Source organism: Lepidochelys kempii, chromosome 18, assembly GCF_965140285.1.
Source record: "Lepidochelys kempii isolate rLepKem1 chromosome 18, rLepKem1.hap1, whole genome shotgun sequence".
Lineage (NCBI taxonomy): Eukaryota > Metazoa > Chordata > Testudines > Cheloniidae > Lepidochelys > Lepidochelys kempii.
In genome coordinates, this window is record NC_136397.1 from 2,230,828 (window position 1) to 2,258,034 (window position 27,207).

The 27,207-nt window shown below is 59.1% G+C and overlaps 1 protein-coding gene across 15 annotated transcripts in view; it reads right to left on the minus strand.

The window, feature by feature from the left end:
• Positions 1-27,207, minus strand: part of RAP1GAP (RAP1 GTPase activating protein) — a 188,032-nt gene that overhangs the window by 16,306 nt on the left and 144,519 nt on the right. For 12 of the 15 annotated variants that reach the window (XM_078849386.1, XM_073316427.2, XM_073316422.2 and 9 more), the window contains 6 exons: positions 26,710-26,796; positions 26,045-26,185; positions 21,657-21,788; positions 16,971-17,048; positions 14,169-14,278; positions 13,359-13,472 (listed from right to left, as the gene is read on the minus strand). In XM_078849386.1, the coding sequence (XP_078705512.1) occupies positions 13,359-13,472; positions 14,169-14,278; positions 16,971-17,048; positions 21,657-21,788; positions 26,045-26,185; positions 26,710-26,796 (662 nt within the window). The remainder of the gene's footprint in view (positions 1-13,358; positions 13,473-14,168; positions 14,279-16,970; positions 17,049-21,656; positions 21,789-26,044; positions 26,186-26,709; positions 26,797-27,207) is intronic. The other 3 variants (XM_073316428.2, XM_073316426.2, XM_078849384.1) reach the window with 1 other exon arrangement.

A 27,207-nucleotide genomic window follows, 5' to 3' on the forward strand; every position in this document is an offset into this window, starting at 1 on the left:
ATTTCGACTTAAAGGGCTCTTAAAATCGATTTCCTTACTCCACCCCTGACAAGTGGATTAGCGCTTAAATTGGCCTTGCCGGCTCGAATTTGGGGTACTGTGGACACAATTCGACGGTATTGGCCTCCGGTAGCTATCCCAGAGTGCTCCATTGTGACCGCTCTGGACAGCACTCTCAACTCAGATGCACTGGCCAGGTAGACAGGAAAAGAACCGCGAACTTTTGAATTTCATTTCCTGTTTGACCAGCGTGGCAAGCTGCAGGTGACCATGCAGAGCTCATCAGCAGAGGTGACCATGATGGAGTCCCAGAATCGCAAAAGAGCTCCAGCATGGACCGAACGGGAGGTACGGGATCTGATCGCTGTATGGGGAGAGGAATCCGTGCTATCAGAACTCCGTTCCAGTTTTCGAAATGCGAAAACCTTTGTCAAAATCTCCCAGGGCATGAAGGACAGATGCCATAACAGGGACCCGAAGCAGTGCTGCGTGAAACTTAAGGAGCTGAGGCAAGCCTACCAGAAAACCAGAGAGGCGAACGGCCGCTCCGGGTCAGAGCCCCAAACATGCCGCTTCTATGATGAGCTGCATGCCATTTTAGGGGGTTCAGCCACCACTACCCCAGCCGTGTTGTTTGACTCCTTCAATGGAGATGGAGGCAACACGGAAGCAGGTTTTGGGGACGAAGAAGATGATGATGATGATGATGAGGTTGTAGATAGCTCACAGCAAGCAAGCGGAGAAACCGGTTTTCCCGACAGCCAGGAACTGTTTCTCACCCTGGACCTGGAGCCAGTACCTCCTGAACCCACCCAAGGATGCTTCCTGGACCCGGCAGGCGGAGAAGGGACCTCTGGTGAGTGTATCTTTTAAAATACTATACATGGTTTAAAAGCAAGCATGTGAAAGGATTACTTTGCCCTGGCATTCGCGGCTCTCCTGGATGTACTCCCAAAGCCTTTGCAAAAGGTTTCTGGGGAGGGCAGCCTTATTGCGTCCTTCATGGTAGGACACTTTACCACTCCAGGCCAGTAACACGTACTCGGGAATCACTGTACAACAAAGCATTGCAGTGTATGTTTGCTGGTGTTCAAACAACATCCGTTCTTTATCTCTCTGTGTTATCCTCAGGAGAGTGAGATATCATTCATGGTCACCTGGTTGAAATAGAGTGCTTTTCTTCACGGGACACTCAGAGGAGCCCGTTCCTGCTGGGCTGTTTGCCTGTGGCTAAACAGAAATGTTCCCCGCTGTTAGCCACGGGGCGGGGGGAGGGTTGAGGGGGTAGCCACGCAGTGGGGGGAGGCAAAATGTGACCTTGTAACGAAAGCACATGTGCTATGTATGTAATGTTAACAGCAAGGTTTACCCTGAAAGAGTGTAGTCACTGTTTTATAAAATGTATCTTTTTAAATACCGCTGTCCCTTTTTTTTCCCACCAGCTGCATGTGCTTCAATGATCACAGGATGTTCTCCTTCCCAGAGGCTAGTGAAGATTAGAAAGAAAAAAAATGCACTCGAGATGAAATGTTCTCCGAGCTCATGCTGTCCTCCCGCACTGACAGAGCACAGACGAATGTGTGGAGGCAAATAATGTCAGAGTGCAGGAAAGCACAAAATGACCGGGAGGAGAGGTGGCGGGCTGAAGAGAGTAAGTGGCGGGCTGAAGACAGGGCTGAAGCTCATATGTGGCGGCAGCATGATGAGAGGAGGCAGGATTCAATGCTGAGGCTGCTGCAGGACCAAACCAGTATGCTCCAGTGTTTGGTTGAGCTGCAGCAAAGGCAGCTGGAGCACAGACTGCCACTACAGCCCCTGTGTAACCAACTGCCCTCCTCCCCAAGTTCCATAGCCTCCACACCCAGACGCCCAAGAACGCGGTGGGGGGGCCACCGGCCAACCAGCCACTCTGCCACAGAGGATTGCCCACCAAAAAGAAGGCTGGCATTCAATAAATTTTAAAGTTGTAAACTTTTAAAGTGCTGTGTGGCATTTTCCTTCCCTCCTCCACCACCCCTCCTGGGCTACCTTGGTAGTCATCCCCCTATTTGTGTGATGAATGAATAAAGAATGCATGAATGTGAAGCAACAATGACTTTATTTCCTCTGCAAGCAGTGATCGAAGGGAGGAGGGGAGGGTGGTTAGCTTACAGGGAAGAAGAGTGAACCAAGGGGTGGGGGGTTTCATCAAGGAGAAACAAACCGTAGCCTGGCCAGTCATGAAACTGGTTTTCAAAGCTTCTCTGATGCGTACCGCGCCGTCCTGTGCTCTTCTAACCGCCCTGGTGTCTGGCTGCGCGTAACCAGCAGCCAGGCGATTTGCCTCAACCTCCACCCCGCCATAAACGTCTCCCCCTTACTCTCACAGATATTGTGGAGCACACAGCAACAAGTAATAACAGTGGGAATATTGGTTTCGCTGAGGTCTAAGCGAGTCAGTAAACTGCGCCAGCGCGCCTTTAAACGTCCAAATGCACATTCTACCACCATTCTGCCCTTGCTCAGCCTGTAGTTGAACAGCTCCTGACTACCGTCCAGGCTGCCTGTGTACGGCTTCATGAGCCATGGCATTAAGGGGTAGGCTGGGTCCCCAAGGATACATATAGGCATTTCAACATCCCCAACAGTTATTTTCTGGTCTGGGAATAAAGTCCCTTCCTGCAGCTTTTGAAACAGACCAGAGTTCCTGAAGATGCGAGCATCATGTACCTTTCCCGGCCATCCCACGTTGATGTTGGTGAAACGTCCCTTGTGATCCACCAGAGCTTGCAGCACTATTGAAAAGTACCCCTTGCGGTTTATGTACTCGGCGGCTTGGTGCTCCGGTGCCAAGATAGGGATATGGGTTCCGTCTATGGCCCCACCACAGTTAGGGAATCCCATTGCAGCAAAGCCATCCACTATGACCTGCACATTTCCCAGGGTCACTACCCTTGATATCAGCAGATCTTTGATTGCGTGGGCTACTTGCATCACAGCAGCCCCCACAGTAGATTTGCCCACTCCAAATTGATTCCCAACTGACCGGTAGCTGTCTGGCGTTGCAAGCTTCCACAGGGGTATCGCCACTCGCTTCTCAACTGTGAGGGCTGCTCTCATCCTGGTATTCATGCGCTTCAGGGCAGGGGAAAGCAAGTCACAAAGTTCCATGAAAGTGCCCTTACGCATGCGAAAGTTTCGCAGCCACTGGGAATCGTCCCAGACCTGCAACACTATGCGGTCCCACCAGTCTGTGCTTGTTTCCCGAGCCCAGAATCGGCGTTCCACAGCATGAACCTGCCCCATTAGCACCATGATGCATGCATTGGCAGGGCCCATGCTTTCAGAGAAATCTGTGTCCATGTCCTGATCACTCACGGGACCGCGCTGACGTCGCCTCCTCGCCCGGTATCGCTTTGCCAGGTTCTGGTGCTGCATATACTGCTGGATAATGCGTGTGGTGTTTAATGTGCTCCTAATTGCCAAAGTGAGCTGAGCAGCCTCCATGCTTGCCTTGGTATGGCGTCCGCACAGAAAAAAAGGCGCGGAACGATTGTCGGCCGTTGCTCTGACGGAGGGAGGGGCGACTGACGACACGGCTTACAGGGTTGGCTTCAGGGAGCTAAAATCAACAAAGGGGGTGTCTTTACATCAAGGAGTATTTCAGGCAGGACTTCACGGAGGGTTCCAATAAGAAATGGTGCACCTAAGTTATCGTTCTTATTGGAACAAGGAGGTTAGCCTGGCCTCTGATTGATACATGGCTAGATTTACCTCGCTGCACCTTCTCTATGAGTGACTACAGTGTGACCTAGAGGAATGAGTCCCCTAGACAGGGGAGGGGGGGAAGCAAATGAGTACAAAACAAATCTGGTCTATTTCTTGTTTTGACCCACTCCATCTATCTTTTACATCTTTGGCTGGCAGCAGATGGTGTAGAAGGACTGCATGCCATCCACATCTCATGGCTGCTCGGCAGAAGATGGTACAGTACGACTGCTAGCCATCCTCATCTCTTGCCTGCCCGGCAGAAGATGGTACAATACGACTGCTAGTCATCCTCATCTCATGGCTGCTCGGCAGAAGATGGTACAGTACGACTGCTAGCAATCCGTATCGCCTGCCCGCTCACCATAAGATGGTTCAGTAGGACTGACTGCAGGACTAAAGAGAATGACCTGGTCAAGTCACTCCAAATTTAGTCCCTGCGCCCATGTCTGCCCAGTCGCTCCCAGCCGACGTGGCCAGGAGCACCTCGGACACGACGATGACGGCTACCAGTCGTACTGCACCATCTGCTGCCAGAAGGCAATGGGTTGCTGCTACTGTGTAGCGATGCCGTACCGCGTCTGCCAGCACCCAGGAGACATACGGTGACGGTTACCTGAGCGGGCTCCATGCTTGCCGTGGTATGGCGTCTGCACAGGTAATTCAGGAAAAAAGGCGCGAAACGATTGTCTGCCCTTGCTTTCACGGAGGGAGGGAGGGAACGGGGGCCTGACGATATGTACCCAGAACCACCCGCGACAATGTTTTAGCCCCATCAGGCATTGGGATCTCAACCCAGAATTCCAATGGGCAGCGGAGACTGTGGGAACTGTGGGATAGCTACCCACAGTGCAACGCTCCGGAAGTTGACTCTTGCCTCGGTACTGTGGAAGCACTCCGCCGAGTTAATGCACTTAATGCGCTTAGAGCATTTTCTGTGGGGGGACACACAGTCGAATATATAAAACCGATTTCTAAAAAACCGATTTCTATAAATTCGACCTTATTCCGTAGTGTAGACATACCCTATATCCTCCCCTTCCTTATACTGGGCCAGGACACACTTATCAAATCTCCATGCCGTCCTGGGTCCCCCATCACTCACCGCAGCTGGAGGCTTGTTGCTTCTCAGCCTGGCCAACTCCAGCTCACGCTGTCTCTGCTTCTCTCGTTCTTTCCATTCCTCCTTTAGTTCCTGCTGCCTCAACTCTAGCTCTTTCAGTTTTATCTCCCTCTCCCATTCCAGCCACCTCAGCTCCAGGGATGGGGAGCTCCGCCAGGAGGATCCCCAGCTGGCCGCAGGGGTCACGGTGCCCTCGGTATTCACTGGGCTCCTCCCAGACCTTTCCCTAGGCATAGATAGGAGGGGTCCCGGGATGCCCTCGGCAGCCGTCTGACCACCCGCAGCTGGGACAGACACTGGTGCCCGCCCTGCATCTGCCAGGCTGCTTCCCTCAGAGACAGGGATCGGTTCATTGAAGCGGTCCTCCTCCTCCAGCTGGGCAATCAGCTGTTCTTTGGTGAGCCTCCCAATACGCAGCCCCCTCTGCCTGCTCAGCTCCACCAGGTCGCTCTTAAGGCGCTGTCACGGAGTCCCTGGGCGATGCTCTGGAACTGCTCCCCATGAAGCCAGTCAGGACTCTGGGGTAGACGCCTTTCTGTGAGCAGCCTGTCTGCAGGACACACAGCTCACACAGCTTCCACCTTCCTGGGTCTGACCTCGGAGCATTCAGCATCCTCTGCCCCTCCGTGCGCTTCCCACAGCGAGTCCACTCAGGCGGGGCTCCTGGGGAAGCCAGAGGGTCCTGCACCCCAACTCCGCAGTCAGACGTGACTCTCAGCCAGCCAGTAAAACAGAAGGTTTATTAGACGACAGGAACATGGTCTAAAACAGAGCTTGCAGGTGCAGAGAACGGGCCCCCTCAGCTGGGTCCATTTTGGGGGGCAGTGAGCCAGACAACCACGTCTGCACTTCACTCCATGTCCCAGCCAGCCCCAAACTGAAACTCCCTCCAGCCCCTCCTCCTCTGGGCTTTGTTCCTTTCCCGGGCCAGGTGGTCACCTGATTCCTTTGTTCTCCAACCCTTTAGCTCTCACCTTGCAGGGGGGAAGGGCCCAGGCCATCAGTTGCCAGGAAACAGGGTGTCGGCCATTCTCTGTGTCCAGACTCCTGCACACACGGGCCCTCTAGGGCTCTGCAATGATCATACACCCTTACCCCACCACCTAGATACTTAAGAACTGCCTAGGGGAAACTGAGGCACCCCCATACTATTCAGAGGAAACATTAAGAAGAGTCCCACTTCATCACAGGCGCTCATTATACATCTTCCCGCTGGCCACTCGCAGGCCTGGGTGCTCTCAGCTCCCCATGGTTTCCAGGACAAACCCCTAGTGTGCCAGCCCTTCTCCAGGTCATAACCTCTCTCCCAGGGTCAAGCCGCAGACTCCTCTGCCACTGAGACTTCTCGCCATAGTGCCCAAGGGGAGACACAGGGCAGTGAGACCCAGCACGCCTCTGAGACACAGGGCAGTCACACCCAGCCACTCCCGTGCCCCCCCCTGAGACCCAGCACCCACCTATGGCCTCCCAACACCCAGGGCAGTCAGACCCAGCACCCCCCCTGCACCCCGCAGAGATATGGCAGTGAAACCCAGCACCTACCGGTACCTCCCCAGACACAGGTCACTGAGACCCAGCACCCCCGTAACCCACTCACCAAGATACCCCCTACACTGGGCTGTTAAACTGAGCACCCCTCTATACCCCCACCCTGAGACACAGGGCAGTGAGACCCAGCATCCCTCTGTGTCCCCCCAAGACTCAGGGCAGTCAGACCCAGCACCCCCAACCCACTCCCCGAGACACAGGGCAGTCAGACCCAGCAACTCCCGTGCACCCCCCTGAGACCCAGCACCCACCTATGGCCTCCCAACACACAGGGCAGTCAGACCCAGCACCCCCCTGCATCCCTCAGAGATATGGCAGTGAGACCCAGCACACCCCTAACCACTCACCAAGATACCCCTGTAACAACATGGGGGGTTTTCTTGGTTGTTCCTTGTTTCCTATGGGGGGGCTTTCTGGGTTTGCATGCAGAGGGGGTGGGACGTAGTGTTCCTGGGTGTTACTGGTTTAACAAGGGGATGGGAGAGGGAGTTTGTTGTTACAGAGGACCAGCCAGGGAACTGGGGACCCCAGCTGATGGCCTGGAGCATGGAGACCCCAGCGACTGGTGACCCAGAGGCCCAGCTCAGTTGCAGCCGGTTCTGGCCAGCAGGAGAACAAGGACTGTGAAGAGAGGACCCCTGGGGACCTGACCTGCTGGTTCCAGCCAGAGGGGCGAGAGGGCAGATGAGAGGAGGCCCAGGCGACCCTGTTTCCTGTTTACCTGGAGAGAAGACAATGGACAGAGGAGGGGTGGGGGGTAATATCAGATTCCCAGCTGGACAGCAGGGGGGTCTCTGGGCTGGAGAGAGGGGGCAGGCAGAGCCCCCCTGGATGCAGGGAGATTTGGATGTGCTGTGCTGAGGGAGGCCAGGCCTGAGGGTCCTGAGAGTTTCCTGGGCTGTGTTCAACACTCAATAAACCTCCTGTTTTATGCTGGCTGAGAGTCACTCTGGTCTAGAGAACAGGGTGGCATCATCCCCTTCAGGGGGTGGAGGGCCCAGGGGTCCAGGGCGAGACCCAGCACCCCCTGGTACTTCCCCAGACACAGGGCAATGAGACCCAGAACCTCCTAACCCACTCACCAAGATACCCCTTGTGACGCAGCAGGGAGGGGGGAGTGTTGACCTGGGAATGTGCCCTGGGGATGGGAGACCTGAGAGCCTGTCCCCTGAGCCAGGACGGGGAGGGGGAGGTGACACCTCTGCCCAGAAATGTGAACAGAGGCTGCAGGAGGGAGCCTGCTGGGGGGGTTTAGTTTCAGTTTGGTGCTGGGGGGTGGAACGCAGGGAGCCCCAGGGCTGAGGTCTAAGCTCCCTGCCCCCCAGAAGGACTTGACTGAGGGGTCCTGGTTGTACCCACAAGCTCTGTTTCAGACTGTGTTCCTATTGTTCAATAAACCTTCTGTTTTACTGGCTGGCTGAGAGTCACAGTGAATTCCAGGAAGAGGGGTGCAGGCCTCAGACTCCCCCACACTCCATGACACCCCTACACTGGGCTGTTAGGCTGAGAACCCCTTACACCCCCACCCCAAGACACAGGGCAGTGAGACCCAACACCCATCATGTACCCCCTCAAAACACGGGGCAGTGAAACCCAGAACCTCTCCTGTACCCTTCCAAGACACAGGGCAGTGAGACCAAGCACCTGCCCTGCACCTCCCAACCCCGAGAAATGAGGCAGTGAGACCCAGCATCCCCGTATGCCCCCCAGAGATAGAGGACAGTGAGACACAACACCCTCCTGTACCCCTACCCGAGACACAGGGCAGTGAGACCCAGCACCCCCGTATACCCCCCAGAGACACAGGGCAGTAAGATCCAGAACCTCCCCTGTACCCCACCCCCCGAGACACAGGGCAGTCAATGAAGCACCCCCCTAAACTCCCCTCCAAGACACAGAGCAGTGAGAACCACACACCCCCTACCTCCCCGAGAAACAGGGCAGTGAGACCCAGCACCCGCCATACCCCCCTGAGACATGGGGCAGCAGACCCAGCACCCCCCACTACCCTCCCTCCGAGACACAGGGCAGTCAGACCTAGCACCCGTAAACTCCCGCTCCAAGACACAGGACAGTGAGACCCAGCATCTCCCCTGTACCCCCCCCCCCCACGAGACACAGGGCAGTCACATGCAACACCCCCCTAAACTCCCCCTCCAAGACACAGAGTAGTGTGGACCAGCACCCCCCGTACCTCTCCGAGACACAGGGCAGTGAGACGCAGCACCCGCCCTGTACCCTCCCCGCGAGACACAGGGCAGTCAGACCCTGCACCCCCTTGATCCCCCCAAAGACGCAGGGCAGTGAGACCCAGCACCTGCTCTGCACCCCTCGAAGACACAGGATAATCAGACCCAGCACCCGCCCTGTGCCCGCCCCGCCCCCGCGAGACATGGGGCAGTGAGACCCAGCATCCGCTCTGTAAACCTCAAAGACACAGGGCAGTAAGACCCAGCACCAGCCGTACCTGCTCCCAAGACACAGGGCAGTGAGACCCAACACCCGTTCTGTACCCCTCCAAGACACAAGGCAGTCAGACCCAGCACCTCCCTAAAGCCCTCCTCCCCGAGACACGGGGCAGTGAGACCCAACACCCACCATATACCCCTTCGAAACACAGGGCAGTCAAACCCAGCACCTCTCCTGTACCCCTCCAAGACACAGGGCAGTGAGACCAAGCACCCGCTCTGTACCCCTCCAAGACAGAGGACAGTCAGACCCAGCACCTCCCTAAACTCCACGCCCCCGAGACAATGAGCAGTGAGACCCAGCAACCCCCTGCGCCTTCCCTCAAGACATAGGGCAGTGAGACCCAGAACCGCTCCCCAGCACCCCTCCGAGACACAGGGCAGTGAGATGGGATGGGATGGGAACCTGGGAGGCAGTGACCATGAGAAGGTCGAGTTCAGGATCCTGACACAGGGAAGAAAGGAGAGCAGCAGAATACGGACCCTGGACTTCAGAAAAGCAGACTGTGACTCCCTCAGGGAACTGATGGGCAGGATCCCCGGGAGAATAACATGAGGGGGAAAGGAGTGCAGGAGAGCTGGCTCTATTTTAAAGAATCCTTATTGAGGTTACAAGAACAAACCATCCCGAAGTGTAGAAAGAATTGTAAATATGGCAGGCAACCAGCTTGGCTTAACAGTGAAATCCTTGCTGATCTCAACACAAAAAAGAAGCTTACAAGAAGTGGAAGACTGGACAAATGACCAGGGAAGAGTATAAAAATATTGCTCGGGCATGCAGGAGTGAAATCAGGAAGGCCAAATCACACCTGGAGTTGCAGCTAGCAAGAGATGTTAAGAGTAACAAGAAGGGTTTCTTCAGGTATGTTGGCAACAAGAAGAAAGCCAAGGAAAGTGTGGGCCCCTGACTGAATGAGGGAGGCAACCTAGTGCAGGAGGATGTGGAAAAAGCTAATGTACTCAATGCTTTTTTTGCCTCTGTCTTCACGAACAAGGTCAGCTCCCAGACTGCTGCACTGGGCAGCACAGCATGGGGAGGAGGTGACCAGTCCTCTGTGGAGAAAGAAGTGGTTCGGGACTATTTAGAAAAGCTGGATGAACACAAGTCCATGGGGCCGGATGCGCTGCATCCGAGAGTGCTAATGGAGTTGGCGGATGTGATTGCAGAGCCATTGGCCATTATCTTTGAAAACTCTTGGCGATCAGGGAAGGTCCCGGATGACTGGAAAAAGGCTAATGTAGTCCCCATCTTTAAAAAAGGGAAGAAGGAGGATCCTGGGAACTGCAGGCCAGTCAGCCTCACCTCAGTCCCTGGAAAAATCATAGAGCAGGTCCTCAAGGAATCAATTCTGAAGCACTCAGAGGAAAGGAAAGTGATCAGGAACAGTCAGCATGGATTTCCCAAGGGCAAGTCATGCCTGACTAATCTAACTGCCTCTATGACGAGATAACTGGCTCTGTGGATGAGGGGAAAGCGGTGGACGTGTTATTCCTTGACTTTAGCAAAACTTTTGATACGGTCTCCCACAGTATTCTTGCCAGCAAGTTAAAGAAGTATGGGCTGGATGAATGGACTATAAGGTGGTAGAAAGTTGGCTAGATTGTTGGGCTCAACGGGTAGTGATCAATGGCTCCATGTCTAGTTGGCAGCCAGTATCAAGCGGAGTGCCCCAAGGGTTGGTCCTCAGGCCAGTTTTGTTCAATATCTTCATTAATGATCTGGAGGATGGTGTGGATTGCACCCTCAGCAAGTTTGCAGATGACCCTAAACTGGGAGGAGAGGTAGATATGCTGGAGGGTAGGGATAGGATACAGAGGGACCTAGACAAATTAGAGGATTGGGCCAAAAGAAATCTGATGAGGTTCAACAAGGACAAGTGCAGAGTCCTGCACTTCGGACGGAAGAATCCCATGCACGGCTACAGACTAGGGACCGAATGGCTAGGCCGCAGTTCTGCAGAAAAGGACCTAGGGGTGACAGTGGACGAGAAGCTGGATATGAGTCAGCAGTGTGCCCTTGTTGCCAAAAAGGCCAATGGCATTTTGGGATGTATATGTAGGGGCATTGCCAGCAGATCGAGGGACGTGATCGTTCCCCTCTATTCGACATTGGTGAGGCCTCATCTGGAGTACTGTGTCCAGTTTTGGGCCCCACACTACAAGAAGGATGTGGAAAAATTGGAAAGCGTTCAGCGGAGGGCAACAAAAATGATTAGTTTCAGAGTAGCAGCCGTGTTAGTCTGTATTAGCAAAAAGAAAAGGAGGACTTGTGGCACCTTAGTGACTAACCAATTTATTTGAGCATGAGCTTTCGTGAGCTACAGCTCACTTCATCGGATGCAATGATTAGGAGTCTGGAACACATGACTTATGAGGAGAGGCTGAGGGAGCTGGGATTGTTTAGTCTGCGGAAGAGAAGAATGAGGGGGGATTTGATAGCTGCTTTCAACTGCCTGAAAGGGGGTTCTAAAGAGGATGGCTCTAGACTGTTCTCAGTGGTAGCTGATGACAGAACGAGGAGTAATGGTCTCAAGTTGCAGTGGGGGAGGTTTAGGTTGGATATTAGGAAAAACTTTTTCACTAGGAGGGTGGTGAAACACTGGAATGCGTTACCTAGGGAGGTGGTGGAATCTCCTTCCTTAGAAGTTTTTAAGGTCAGGCTTGACAAAGCCCTGGCTGGGATGATTTAGTTGGGGATTGGTCCTGCTTTGAGCAGGGGGTTGGACTAGAACCTCCTGAGGTCCCTTCTAACCCTGATATTCTATGATTCTATGATTCTATGATCCAGCAAACCACATGCACCCCCCCGAGATTCAGCACTCCCCTATGTACCCCAGATACACTGGGCTGTGAGACCCAGCACGACCCCTGCATCCCACCGAGACCCAGGGCAATGACACCCAGCACCCCTCCGAGACACAGGGAAGTCAGACCCGGCAACTCCCGTGCATCACCCCAAGACCCAGCACCCCTCTATGGCCCCCCGACACACAGGGCAGTCAGACCCAGCACCCCACCGAGATATGGCAGTGAGACACAGCACCCCCCGGTACCTCCCAGACAGAGGGCACTGGAACCCAGAACCCCCCTTAGCCACCCCTGAAGACACCCCCTACCCCCCCCAAGACACTAGGCTGTGAGACCCAGAACCCCTCCTTTACCCCACAAGACACAGGGCAGTGAGACCCAGCATCCTCCCTGTACTCCCATGAGACGCAGGGCAGTGAGACCCAGCACCCGCTCTGTACCCCGAAGACACAGGGCAGTCAGACCCAGCACCCTCCGTATCCCCATGGGACACAGGGCAGTGAGACCAACCACCCCCCCCGTACCCTCTGAGACACAGGGCAGGGAGACCAAGTACCCCCCGCCCCCCCGCACCATCCCAGTACACAAGGCAGTGAGACCAGGCACCCCTCTGAGACTCAGGGCAGTCCAACCCAGCAACTCCTGTGCAACCCCCCGAGACCCAGTACCCTCCTAGGGCCCCCCAACACACAGGGCAGTCAGACCAAACACCCCCTCTGCATCCCTCCGAGATATGGCAGTGAGACCCAGCACCCCCCGGTACCCCCCAGACACAGGGCACTGAGACCCAGTACCCCCCTAACCCACTCACCAAGACACCCCCTACACTGGGCTGTTAGACCAAGCAACCCCCTACACCCCCACCCCAAGACATAGGGCAGTGAGACCCAGCACTCCCCTGCATCCCCCTGAGATATAGCAGTGACACCCAGTACTCCCCCGTACCCCTGCAAGACACAGGACAGTCTGATCCAGCAACCCACATGTACCCCCCCCCGAGACGCAGCACGCCCCTATGGCCCCCAGATACACTGGGCTGTGAGACCCAGCACCCCCCCGTATCCCTCCAAGAGACAGGGCAGTCAGACCCAGCACCCTCCCTGTGTCCCCGCACCCCGAGACACAGGGCAGTGAGACCCAGCACCCCCCCGTATCCCTCCAAGAGACAGGGCAGTCAGACCCAGCACCCTCCCTGTGTCCCCGCACCCCGAGACACAGGGCAGTGAGACCCAGCACCCCCCTGTGCCTCCCCCGAAGACACAAGGCAGACAGACCCAGCACCCCATTAACCCGGCCCCCGAGACACAGGGCAGTGACACCCAGCACCCTCCAACATGTCCCACCCTCTCCCTCACCCACCCTTGGAGAGACAGGGCAGTCAGACCCCTCATTGGCTGCCCCTGGACAAGTCTCTTTTCTGTGTCCCGCTCATGGGTGCCCAGAGCCCTGCAGTGGGGCTGCGTCCGGACCACCCTTTGATGGGCATTTTCAGAGCAGAGCAAATGAGTGCAGATCAAATGGAAAGGACCCTCTGCCCCCTGGCCCAACGCCTCTGTGTGGGAAATGCTCCACCCCCCTAAATATTGCCCACGTGTATATTGCTCTCTGAACACAGCCCATTAGGCTCCCTGGGAATCCCAGCCCTGGGCTAAGGAGGAACTGACCTGTTCTTCATGGTGGGCATCTCTGGAGAGCTCTGGTTGGACGAGTTCTCCGACTTGGGCTCCTGGGACATGTGGCCGCTGTCAGGTGTCTTCTGGGGGCCTGCTGTGCTCTCCCTGTGAGAGGCACCGGGGACATACTTGGACCAGGGCAGGAGAGCCATGCTAGCTGCTGGGCAGCTCTCATCTCCAGCTGCCCTCCCAGGGGGCACCAAGATCTTCCAGCCCATAGCACGGCAGGGCTGGATTGGTGACTGGTGTCCCTGTCCTCACGCCTGGTCTCCCCTGGGCTCAGTGCCAGCCGCGATGCAGCACAAACCCCCGGTGTGGCCAGGCTGGCCTGGGCCTGGCAGTGCGGGAGCTCCCGCTGCTTGGTGGCATCCCCACTCCCCTCGGGGTCTAATCCAGGCTGAATTCCAGGTGAATTCCAGGCAGCTGCCCTCAGGGGAGAGCACATGCCCAGCCCGTCCTGCCCCTGGCAGTCTGGCCAGGGGCCAGGCGTGTCTGCTGGGAGCAGCCTTGGAGAGACGGAGCCGCACAGCGAGGTGCCACAGTGGAGGCTCTCTGTGCTCGCTGGGACAGCCCCTCCCTCCTCCTCCCCATCACCGCTTGGGGCTCTGCTTCCCTGCCCCCGCTGTGCCCTGTCACCCAGCCGGCTGCCTCCCATTGGCACGGGGGCAGCACCACGGGGCTGGGGCAGGGCAGGCAGGAAGGACCCAGCTGTCTCTGCCTGGGGGTGGGGGTGAATGGAGCTGGTCCTCCCTCTTGCAGGTCTTGGCGCCCCTGCTCCTCCCCTGGCATGGCTTCACCCACCTTTTCTCCTGCACCTCCTGGATGTTCTCGATGCCGATGGCGCTGCTCCGCCTGGGGCTGAAGGGCCCTGATTTCTTCCGGGTTGGGCTCTTCCCAGGAACAATCAGCGACTGGAAAAGGTTTGATCCCATCAGCCAGACAGTCCTGGGAAGCCCACAGGGGCCCAAGCTGGGGTGGGTTGGACTTGGACCAAGGGCAAAACCAAACTGGAGCTGGAGCCAACCCAGCAAAGGGCAGGCGCCCCCATCCCGAGGGCTGCTCCCCCAACAGCATTCGCCAGGGCACCAGAGTCCCCTGCTTAGCCAGGTCCCACGGTTACTGCTCACACACATCTACCACTCGGGAGCCCTGTGGGCCACCAACGCTGGGCATCGGGCTCAGGGCCTCCTCCAGCTGGAGCCCCATCAGAGCGCCAGGGGCTGGGTGGAGAGGAGGAATTCGGCGATGACTCTGCCCCATCACATGGTGCCAGCTGCTAGCCATGGGGCAGAGACCGGGGCTGGGCCGGGCTGATGGGGTCTGGGGGCCTGATGCTGTTGGGGAGTGAGCGTCTGTCAACTGGAGAATGCTCAGCACTTGGGGGGCACTGCTGGGGGGCCTGCACCATGCCAGAGGGGCTGGAGGGGCAGCACCTCGCAGACAGCGTGGCCTCTCAGCCGGGCTTCCTGACATGGGGAGAGGTGACCCATGCCTGTGGGGCACTCCAGCACAGCTTGAAGCAGTCACAGCCCTTTGCAAAGCCCTGTGCCCACCTCTGGCACCTTTCACCTGAGGATCTCCAAGCACTGCACGGACTGGAATGAAGCCCTGTGAGGAAGGTACCGTCACCCCTCTTGTACAGGTGGGGAAACTGAGGTACAGTGAGAGGATGTGACAGACAGGAGAGGAACACAGGAGTCTGCACTCCCATGCTCCTTGCTCTAACCACTGGCTTGCACTGCCTGCCAGCTCAGGCAGGGCCATGCACAGCGGCTGTGTCCATAGCTGGATCTCTCCTTGGAACCCAGCGACACTGGCTGGGGGCAGGGCGGGGAGCAGTGGGGGTCAGGCCAGGGGCCAGTCTGGATTGACCCCAGTTATGCAGATCAGAGTGCAATGAGCAGAGGGGCTAGCCCAGCTGGGGACCCAGTCGTGTCAATGAATTAACATTGACACGCCCCCGGCCAAGGTGAAGGGAAGGTGTGGAGCCACATAGGAACAAGCAGGGCTGGGCTGCGGGCAGTGAGGGCACCCGCCTCCTGCTGGCTTCTCAGTGGGCAGAAGGCTGCCTGCACTGGGGTTAGCCCAAGCGATCTATGCCAAGAGACTCCTCTGGAGTCAGCTCAGCTCCAGTGAGCTCGGCTTCACTGCAGCATAACTCTCCCCGCCATGGCCGCGCTGGCTGAGCCGGGGGCTTGTCGCATTGCAGGGGGCTGGGCTGGGCCGCTCTGTGAACACCTTCCCCGTGGATAGCAGGAAAACGTGTCTGTCCTTCCAGGCACAGCGGGCATGGTAGGAAGCTCTGGCAGACTGGCACCACTGACCGCTAGCTGCATCCTCACTGCGAGCACTTGCGGTAGCAGCTGATGAGTGATGCTCACTCAAGTTGTAGTCTGTACCCACCGGGTCAGCCACGGCACGGCGTGTATGGAGGGAGAGGGAGGAGTGTGACGGAGTGGGAAAGTTCTTAATGTTTTCTCTGAATACTGGATGGATGCCTCAGTTTCCCCTACGCATTTCTTAAGTATCTAGGGGTGGCGGGATAAGGGGGTGTGATTGTTACAGAGCCCTAGAGGGCCAGTGTGATGGTGTCTGCCCAGAGAATGGCCGACACCCTGTCTCCTGGCGACTGATGGCCTGGGCCCTCCCCTGCAAAGGGGCCAACTGAAGGTGTTGGAGAACAAAGAGATCAGGTGGCCTCCTGGCCTGGGAAAGGGACAAAGGCCAGGGGAGGGGCTGGAGAGTTTCAGTTTGGAGCTGGTTGGGAAAAGGGAGGGAGACCCAGACCTGGGGTCTGGGCTCTGGGCTCCCTACCCCCATGATGGACCTGGCTGAGGGGTCCTGTTCTCTGCACCTACAAGCTCTGTTTTAGACCATGTTCCTGTCATCTAATAAACCTTCCATTTTACTGGCTGGCCAAGAGTCACGGCTGAGTGAGGAGTTGGGGTGCAGGGCCCTCTGGCTTCCCCAGGAGCCCTGCCTGTGTGGACTCACTGTGGGAAGTGCACGGTGGGGCAGAGGAGGCTGAATGCTCTAAGGTCAGACCCAGGAAGGTGGAAGCTGTGGAAGCTTCTTGCCCTGCAGACAGGCTGCTCCCAGAGAGGAGGCTCCCCCAGAGTCCTGACTGGCTTTGTAGGGAATAGTTCCAGAGCATCGCCTGGGGACTCCGGGACAGGGGGCAAGGCTGGTGAGAACACAAGTTCACTCTGCAGTGAGGCCAGGCCCGGGCAGAGGGCTGGAGGGGGAATTGCTCCACTTTGCCAGGCCTGAGGAGAGGAAAGGCCCTGAGCTGTGAGGAAGGGAGGCAGCTGCAAGGGCTGGACACTGCAAGGCGTGGAAGGCGGCATGACCAAGGGTCTTTGGGGTGCCAATACCCAGGCAGGGGTGAAGGCAGCAGGTGCCATGGAGGCTGACACGCCTCTCTCCCTACCCGATGCCCCGAACTGCCCAGCTGGGATGCCCTTCATGCTGGGATGGCAGCCAGGCCCAGCCAGCCAATGTCCCCACCACGGCCCAGCTACCCCATCGCATGTACAGGGCTGGCTCCAGAAAGGAGAGGGGTGCAGGGAGGGGAGGGAGGGAGAGAGAGAGAGAGACATCAACCTCTTCTATGGTTCCTATCCCTATGGCGCTGCCTCGACGTCCGCACCTACTTGGCGCTTTTCCAGGGACAAGCAATGACTGGTAAGCAGACAGAGGAGAGAAGCAGAGCAGGGTGGGGGGAGAAAAGAGGGGGGAGAAAAAGAGAAGAGAGTCATGCAAAAAAAATGGCTTGACCATCATAACAAAGGGCTCGTTAACAGCACCCCGTAGCTGCCCGTCGCTGGATGCGCATGTGGGTGTCCTGGAGGGCTATGCGGGGAGACACTGTACGTGTGGTGGGGATCCCCACTGAGCAGCTACTGGCGCTGGATGGTGGATTTGGAGTTGGCAGCTCTCATGGGAAGGTCTGGGGCGAGCTGTGGGACTTGCACAGTGGGGAGAGAGGAGGGTGGGTGGGGAGCAGCTGGGAAAGGGGGCAGAGCTGCGGGACACAGCAGAAAGGGGGCTAGCTCAAGGCAACTTTTGCAGACAAAAGCAAATTCCTCCTTGGACCGCCCCGGGCAGGTCAATCTCTCACAATTGGGGAAACAAAGGCACAGAGGAGGCCATGGTTTGCCTAAGACTACACCACAAGTCAGTGTCTGAGCCAGGGATAGAACCCCAGACTGCTGGCACCTCTCCTTCCCTGAGGCCCAGCCAACGATCCCTGGGCACCAGGGGGCTCAGCTCCTGCTGTCCATGGCTTCCCGTAGGAATAGGGTGACCAGATGTCCTGATTTTATAGGGACAGTCCTGATATTTGGTGCTTTTTCTTATATAGGCACTGATTACCCCCCACTCCCGTCCCGATTTTTCACATTTGCCATCTGGTCACACTATGTAGGAGCAGGAGCCCGTGCTGGGGGACTGGCCATTGCCACGCTCAGCACAGCCATGGAGCCCGGCGTTCCAGAGCAGTAACACCAGCAGGCAAATTATCCACCCTGAGGGCGGCCCAGTCTCCTTCCCCGCCAAACTCTGAGGCCTAGATCCTCCTTCGGAGGCACATGCACGTTTAATGCAAACAAGCCCTCTTTTGCCCAGCGCGCCCAGTAGCTGGCACGTCCCTTGCATCCCTCAGACGTTGTCTGGCTGCTGCCCTCACCGATCTGAGCCAGGGCCACCACTGGACAAGGGGGTAGCCACACAGGAGGGTAGGAAGCTGGGTGCTGGATTGTAAACTGAGCTGGAGTGCAGTTCAGCGGCATGGCCACACGATGACGCCAGCACCTAAGAGCTTGGCAGCGGGCTGGTTCTGAGGACTGGGTGAACTCACCCACATCTTGAAGCTAGTGCTTCCTCTTCCTGCTCCCAGAGGGGATTGCCACCGGTGCTTTGCCCTTCCTAGCCCCTTCCCTCCGGGATCTCCATGCACTTTGCAGGCATCAATTAATATGCCTCACAGCCCCCACTCTCTCCCTGGAACAGATGGGGAAACTGAGGCACAGAGCAAGGCTATGACTCACCCCACGTCACAGAGCCAGTCAGTGACAGAGCTGGGCAAGGAACCTAGGAGTCCTGACTCCCAGCGAAGCACGTGGCAGAGCTTCCACTGGTTTCACTGGGGCAGGGCAGTGCCGCTGCAGGGATGGCAGAGCCATGGGACCCATATGGGCCCACCCCTTCCCCGCACCCACTCCATGAAGACACTGCTGCAAACAGCAATGTTTCCATGGAAATAAAGGGCTGGTCCTGGTCCCTACCATCGTCAGAGTCCAAGGAGACCTCCCACCAAGGCCTCCCAGCCCCACCCTACCTCCAGCACACACAGGAATTCGCAGCCTGCTCCTTTGATTTAAATGGCAGCTACATTTCTACGCAAATGAAGTGCAGCCCCTGGGCTCTCGGTGGGTTGCCAAGGCAGTCCTGGGTTACACATAGCCTTGGCCTGTTGGAAGAGGTCAGGGCTGCCCCTCTCTTGGACCTGCTTCCTGCCTCCAGGTCTCTGTTGGCCAGCCACCAGCTAGGCAGTAATGCAATGATCAAAGATCCTCCTGGCACCGCCCTGGGAATGCTGCGAGGCAGGATCCCACTGCCCCCACGAGCTCTGCATGGGAACCATCCCCCAGTGCCCCTCCTGCAATGAGAGAGGGCTGGACAAGGCCCCCCTCTGTGATGCTGGAGCTCTGGCTGCATCGAAGGGAAGGGGGAAAGGACAGGTGTGGTTGTATGGCTGTGGGGGCACAGAAGGGAACAGGTGGGAGACGGGGGGTCAGAGGGGACTGGGTGGGGGCTGGGACAGAGGAATGGGGGGTTTCACTGTGGCAGTCACTCATGTGCCCAGAGAAGGACCCCAGGGCCCACACACGTTTTCCCATCCTCAGCGAGTCCGGGCTCTGTGCTGCCTGATGCTGCCCTGCAGGAGGCTGAAGGGTCTGGGGGCAGGCTGGGGGGCCCAGCACTGAATAGGGAGCAGTGGGGTGGGGAAGGCAGGGGCAGCAGGGCTGAGGCAGAATTAAAGCCAGGCACAAGGAGAGGAAATGGGAGGCCCATGGCAGTGAAGTGAGCAGGGGGGCCCACAGGGAGGAGGGGGAGAGAGATGCGGGGAGGAGGGATGGGGTGGGTCAGGTGGAGCTGGGATGGAGCACAGAGCAGGGAGTGGGGTCAGGTTGGGGGCAGGGCTCTGAACAGGGGGTGTGGTCAGGGCTCACAGCAAGAGGTGGGTCCAGAGTAGAGGCGGGGTCAGATGCACAGGGCTTGGAGCAGGGGGTGGGGCTCAGAGCGGGGGTGGGGCTCGGGGCAGGAGGGGGTCAGACAGGCGGGGCTCAGAGCGGGGGTGGGGCTCGGGGCAGGATGGGGTCACACAGGCGGGGCTCAGAGCGGGGGCGGGGCTCAGAGCGGGGGTGGGGCTCGGGGCAGAAGGGGGTCAGACAGGCGGGGCTCAGAGCGGGGGTGGGGCTCAGAGCGGGGGCGGGGCTCGGGGCAGGAGGGGGTCAGACAGGCGGGGCTCAGAGCGGGGGCGGGGCTCGGGGCAGGAGGGGGTCAGACAGGCGGGGCTCAGAGCGGGGGCGGGGCTCGGGGCAGGAGGGGGTCAGACAGGCGGGGCTCAGAGCGGGGGCGGGGCTCGGGGCAGGAGGGGGTCAGACAGGCGGGGCTCAGAGCGGGGGCGGGGCTCGGGGCAGGAGGGGGTCAGACAGGCGGGGCTCAGAGCGGGGGCGGGGCTCGGGGCAGGAGGGGGTCAGACAGGCGGGGCTCAGAGCGGGGGCGGGGCTCGGGGCAGGAGGGGGTCAGACAGGCGGGGCTCAGAGCGGGGGCGGGGCTCGGGGCAGGAGGGGGTCAGACAGGCGGGGCTCAGAGCGGGGGCGGGGCTCGGGGCAGGAGGGGGTCAGACAGGCGGGGCTCAGAGCGGGGGCGGGGCTCGGGGCAGGAGGGGGTCAGACAGGCGGGGCTCAGAGCGGGGGCGGGGCTCGGGGCAGGAGGGGGTCAGACAGGCGGGGCTCAGAGCGGGGGCGGGGCTCGGGGCAGGAGGGGGTCACACAGGCGGGGCTCAGAGCGGGGGCGGGGCTCGGGGCAGGAGGGGGTCACACAGGCGGGGCTCAGAGCGGGGGCGGGGCTCGGGGCAGGAGGGGGTCACACAGGCGGGGCTCAGAGCGGGGGCGGGGCTCGGGGCAGGAGGGGGTCACACAGGCGGGGCTCAGAGCGGGGGCGGGGCTCGGGGCAGGAGGGGGTCACACAGGCGGGGCTCAGAGCGGGGGCGGGGCTCGGGCAGGAGGGGGTCACACAGGCGGGGCTCAGAGCGGGGGCGGGGCTCGGGGCAGGAGGGGGTCACACAGGCGGGGCTCAGAGCGGGGGCGGGGCTCGGGGCAGGAGGGGATCACACAGGCGGGGCTCAGAGCGGGGGTGGGGCTCGGGGCAGGAGGGGGTCACACAGGCGGGGCTCAGAGCGGGGGTGGGGCTCGGGGCAGGAGGGGGTCACACAGGCGGGGCTCAGAGCGGGGGCGGGGCTCGGGGCAGGAGGGGGTCACACAGGCGGGGCTCAGAGCGGGGGCGGGGCTCGGGGCAGGAGGGGGTCACACAGGCGGGGCTCAGAGCGGGGGCGGGGCTCGGGCAGGAGGGGGTCACACAGGCGGGGCTCAGAGCGGGGGCGGGGCTCGGGGCAGGAGGGGGTCACACAGGCGGGGCTCAGAGCGGGGGCGGGGCTCGGGGCAGGAGGGGGTCACACAGGCGGGGCTCAGAGCGGGGGCGGGGCTCGGGGCAGGAGGGGGTCAGACAGGCGGGGCTCAGAGCGGGGGCGGGGCTCGGGCAGGAGGGGGTCACACAGGCGGGGCTCAGAGCGGGGGCGGGGCTCGGGGCAGGAGGGGGTCACACAGGCGGGGCTCAGAGCGGGGGCGGGGCTCGGGGCAGGAGGGGATCACACAGGCGGGGCTCAGAGCGGGGGCGGGGCTCGGGGCAGGAGGGGGTCACACAGGCGGGGCTCAGAGCGGGGGTGGGGCTCGGGGCAGGAGGGGGTCACACAGGCGGGGCTCAGAGCGGGGGTGGGGCTCGGGGCAGGAGGGGGTCACACAGGCGGGGCTCAGAGCGGGGGTGGGGCTCGGGCAGGAGGGGGTCACACAGGCGGGGCTCAGAGCGGGGGTGGGGCTCGGGGCAGGAGGGGGTCAGACAGGCGGGGCTCAGAGCGGGGGTGGGGCTCGGGGCAGGAGGGGGTCACACAGGTGGGGCTCAGAGCAGAAGCAGGCCCGGCAGGGGTGCGGGGATGGTCACACTCACTGTGCCCGCGGTTTTGGCCATGTCCGGGTTGCTGTGGCCGAAGCTGCCGCTGTGGCTGGTGGACACCGTGTTCTGTTTCTTGCTGCTGAGGCCCATGGCGTCCATGGACTGGCTGCGGCTGCGGATCACGCGCTGGAAGGGAATTCAGTCACTGTCACTCGCTGCCTGCCCCACGGCAGCCCTGCACTCAGGGCTGCCAGCCCACAGCCGCCGGCCATCCCTGGGCCCAAGCAGAGAGCTGCAGCAGGCTGGAGGGGAGAGACACTGGGACACGCTCCGGGGAGCAAGGAGGGGGTCGTGGGGAGCAGAGCCTGAGACAAACCCCATCCCCCAACACTGGGCTCCCCTGGACAAATGGCAGTGGGTGGTGGCATGCGCTGGGCCTGTCACCTCGAGCATGGGCTATGCTGGGTGGGACCGGACCATGAGCCAGACCCTGGCAATGGAGAACTCTTGATGCTCCAGAAGAAGGCAAAAGCCCCCTTCCCACTAATGTACGTTGCAAGGGGTGCTCATGGTGGGCCAAGGGGTTCCTGCCTGACCCCTGCAGCAACCAGCTGCTGTCCTATAGCCTGAGAATTGATAACCTGCCGCCAGCCTGCGTGAATGGCTGTGGGATAACCCACTCACTGGATGTGGCCTATGAGCCCAGGCAACTCCACACAGTGACTTCTCTCCTCGAGCACAGTGAGTTCCTAGTCGCTCCCCAGGACCCTCCCACTGTCCCCACTCCCCAAGGTACCCGTCTGCCTGCTGCGCCAGCCCCCGCAGCACAGAGAGCATGAGCAGACTGGAGGGGCATTGCCCAGCTGTGGGGGACAGTAAAGCTGCCCACTCCCTGCTGCAGGCTTCCCAGTGCTTGTACCAAGGTCCCAGCCCAGTGCCAGCCCCATCCGAGCAGCTCCTCTTCCCAGCCCCGTCCTAGGGCGCCTGCCTTTCCCCGACACCTCCAGCTGGGCTGGGGCAGGCTGGCGGCAGCTGGCTCAGCGCTGGGACCGGGCAGGGAGGAGATGGGGGCAGGTGGCATATCCGGCTCCTGGTCTGGGGCTGTAACTAGCAGAAAGGAGCACTGCACACTTCAGTTCACTTGTACGTCGTTGGGGGGATGCTCAGGACTTGGCTGGCACAGCCTGGGACATGTTTCACTTTCCTGTCCCACCAAACAAAGGAACCCACAAGCCAACACGGCTAGTGCCGAGAGCAAGGATTGGCACCAGCAGTCCTGGCTTCCACTCTCAGCTCTGGAAGGGATCACGTCTAGTGCTCAAAACAGGGCACTGGCAGCCAGGACACCCTCCACGCCGGAAGGGAGTAGGGTCTAGGGCAGCCAGGACTCCTGGGTTCTATTCCCAACTCTGCCTCCCTGTGTGACCTTGAACAAGTCACCGAGGCTGGTGTTTTCAAAGCTGTGGTGATCCCCTGGGCATTGGGCACCCAACTCCTTCAGCCCCTTTCAGCCACAACCTCCCAGTGCCCTGATCCCCCTGTGTAGGAGTGGCCCCACTGCCCAGAGGGCTGCGATCCTTCTGCTGGGCCTGCCTGGAGGCAGGTGCCATGGCTGAGCCCTCACGAAGGGCTGTTTGCCTGGAGGAGCTTTTGCTGCAGCAGGGTGAGACAGGTGGCAGCGTGGGGGGCTGGCTGCCAAGCAGGGCAGGCGGGCGCACTGCCAGACTCCGCCCCAGCTCCAGTGCTGTGCTCCATGGTGAGCGAAGCATGCAAGCACCATGCCGGCGGGGTGCCAGTCCCATGCAAGGGGAAGACTCAGACAGGTGCTTGCCAGCCAGGCTGGGAGGGAGACAGACGTGGGGAGGGGGGAGACAATGGGAGTCCTGCTTATTAGTGCCCCCTGCTGGCTAATATGGGGAGCTGCGGATGTGCCTGAGAGTCAAGGGACGACACTATACACCTCACTGCTAGTCTGCAGCCACGTCCCCTCCCCGTCCTTGGCTAGGTCTGTCCCTGTGCCAGGGGCATGCAGGAGAAGGTGCAGCTCCCATGAACCCGCTTAGTGCAGGCTAAGGCCTGTGGGCCAGAGCCAGATTCACCCTCGTCCTCTGTGGATGTAGGGCTTCCCTAAGAGCTGACATTCCCCTTAGGTCCCTGGGAAGCAGCTGGACACACTTCTCTACCCAACTCGTCCAGGCCAGGTCAGCAGGGCTGGGCAAGTCCGTCTGCACCCCATGCGTCACAGCGCTGCTGGGAACTTAGGTGTGCCCCCTGGGCCGGGCGGGTAGGAGCAAGAGTTCCCCGAGGTGAGACCCAGACAGCAAAACTGATGAGCAAACTCAGCACACCGGCCACTCACAGGCAACTCTGCCAGAGGGAGCATTGAGCCCTCTGCAGAGATGGCTGGGCCCCCAGGTCAGCCTGTGATGTGGCACTCCATTTGACTTTATGAAAATATGCTAATGAGTGTCAATATAATATTACTAGAATATGCTCCATGCAAAAGGTCTCCTGTAAAGAATCATTACAAAGCTTATAATCTACTGAGTGTGGTCATCCTATTTGTATAAATGTATCACTCTTGTATCTGAAACTAGAAATATGAAATATAACTCTGAGGGCCTATTGTAATTATGCAAAGTGAGGGCCATTAATGGTGGTTTGGAATCCTGATGGCTCCCATCAACTAGGACAATTTGTTGTAAATGGCTGTTTATTTGCTAGCCTTCCTGCGAGTCAGGCCAGGAAGAATGAAGGCTTGGGGTCTCACAGGACATGTGACCATGTCACCTGGTATTGGAATCCATCTTAAACCTGGTGCTTTTTCATTGAGAAGGGGGGTTGGGGACCCAGAGAGACAAAAGATTCCCGCCTTGTGCCAAGGGGGTAGAACAGAACAAGGGGGTGGAACATACAAGGGAGTGGAACAGAACAAAGGAGGGTTCAGTCATGAGAAATCCCCTAGTTACCACCTGAGCTGGAGCTAACAAGAACTGTACCAGGGGAAGGACTGGGCCCAGACTAGGAAGGAGTCCAGTCTGCGAAAGAAGCTTATTGGAACATCTCTGAGGGTGAGATTTTATTTGTAATCAGTTTCTTCATGTATTAGGCTTAGACTTGCGTATTTTGTTTTATTTTGCTTTGAAACTTACTTTGTTATGTCTGTTATTACTTGGAATCACTTAAATCCTACTTTTTATATTTAATAAAATCACTTTTGCTTATTAATTAACCCAGAATAAGTGATTAATACCCGTGGGAGCAAACAGCTGTGCCTATCTCTCTCTCAGTGTTATAGAGGGCAGACAATTTATGAGTTTACCCTGTATAAGCTTTATACAGAGTAAAATGGATTTATTTGGGGTTTGGATCCCATTGGGAACTGGGTGTCTGGGTGCTAGAGACAGGAGCACTTCCTAAGCTGTTTTCAGTTAAGTCTGCAGCTTTGGGGGATGTGGTTCAGACCTGGATCTGTGTTTGCAGTCTGTCTGGCTCAACAAGGCAGGGTTCTGGAGGCCCAAACGGGCAGAGAAAACGGGCTCAGAGGTAGTCTCAGCACATCAGGTGAGAGGGCCAAGGGGGTTTCTGTGGTTGAACCCGTCACACAGCCTACAACAGAATGGCAATCCTCCCCTAGCCCCTTCCATGCAGGGAACCCAGAGGCCAGTCAGCACGCTGTCCCCCTTTGACAGATGGGGGAACTGAGGCAGGGTGGGGGAGTGACTGACCCACAGTCACACGCAGAGCTGGGAATAGAACCCAGGACTCCTGCCTCCCAGCCTCTGCTCTCACCATTGGATTCTACTACATCCCTTTAAGGCAGAGCCCTGCAACTGTGGCGTGTGCCCACCTAGGGTGGCCCGGAGGAACTTTGGGATGAGCGCAGTGGGGCCCTGGCCAGCCCTCATGGGGGGTGCAGTTGGAGTGCCACGCAGCTCCCCTCCGCCCCCAGGCTCCCAGCTCTGCTCCAGCAACGGCCCCAGCCCCAGCCTCACCCTCAGCCTTCTCCCTCAACTGTGGCCCAGCCATGGCTTCCGCTCCTGGCCCTGGCCCTAGCCCTGCCCCCACATGTGGCTCTGTTCCCAGCCCCAACCCCAGTCCTGCCCCCAGCTTCAGTCTCCGGCCCCGTTCCTGGCCCCAGAACCACCCTCAAGCCTCTGCCCCCGCACCCACACACCCACTCAGGAGCTGTGGCCCTGCTCCTGGCTCTGGCTCCCAACGGGGATGTGGGGGGGTGCAAAGAGGGGTAACAGGGGGCATGACTGAAAAGTTTGGGGACCACTGCTTTAAGGGCTAAAAGTGTGGGTTCCCCCTGCCCTCCAACACATGCCTAGATCTTCTGTCTTCTTCCCAGTGCTCTAAGCTGCCACACAGCTTCCTAGGCCTTGGCAGTCCCTGGCTGGAGAGCTGCACTGCCAGGGACTGTGCCACGCCCCTCTCACCTTGAAGGACTCGAAGAAGCCCCCGCTACCCCCGCTGCCGTTCTCCAGCTTGTCCTCGTCCCCGCCCAGGCCCATCATGGACTGGCTGTTAACATGCAGCTCCTCGTACAGCGTCTCCAGCAGAGCTGCTCGCGTGCGTTCCTGTGGCAGGAGGGGCACAGGGGGTGTTAGCGGCATTGGAGGGACGGGCTGGGGGCACTAGGGATCAGAAAGAAAGGGGGCAGAGGGAACCGAGTACTGCGGGGAAAGAGGACGAGTTGTGATTCTGCCCCTGGCTCCTGCTCGGTGCCCGGCTGTTGGCCCTGGAGAGCGGGGCCATCCCCAGGAGCCTTTGGCACGTGCTGCCCTGCCACAGAACCAGCTCAGTGCCTGTATCCTGGGCCCGGCGTAACAACTGCATGCAAGTCTGCAGCGAGGCACGGCCCTGGCCCTGGCCCCAGAGCCGACGACCAAGGGCACCGTCTCGCCACCCTTGCTCCCAGAGCCCTAACGTGGGCACTGCAGCACATTGGCTCTCACAGGAATGAGGGCTTGTGGATAGACAGGTCGGGCCAGAATGAGACGAGGGGCAATGGGTGAGGGGAGGGCAGGTGCTGGGCATTGCTGGGGGGGCTAGGGAGGATGCCAGCTCAGAATGCAGCCCCGGCATGTGGCTCCTGACCCACCTCCAGCTTGGCAAACTTCTCGGCTTTGTAGCAGGCGTACTCGGCATTGATCAGCTTGGTCAGCAGGAACTCCTGGAAGTCAAGGCCCTGCGGGAGGAGAAACCCCATGTCAGTCTCTGCCTTTCCTTCGGGAATGAGCTTGCCAGGCAGCCAGTATCCGCCCGGGCGACTTGGCAGCGGCTGAGCACCCCCTGGTGGTGGGACTAGCACATAGCAGGAGGAAGCTCCACCTAACTTGGCTCTGGCCTTGGCCCTGCCAGCCCCTGAGTTCCAGGCATTACCGCAATGGGACAGGGCAGTAACCAGCAGACTCTATGGCTGGCTGCCCAGATCCCTGCTCTGAGGCCTCCCTGGGCTCCCTGTCCAGTGAGAGCAGCATTCCCAGCGGAGAGCGTGACTCCCGTAAGCACACAGCCCCGGCCAGCCTGGTCTGGAAGTGCAGATGGACGAGCTGGCCCCAGGAAGCTCCCTGGAACTGGGAAGTTCAACATGTCCCCT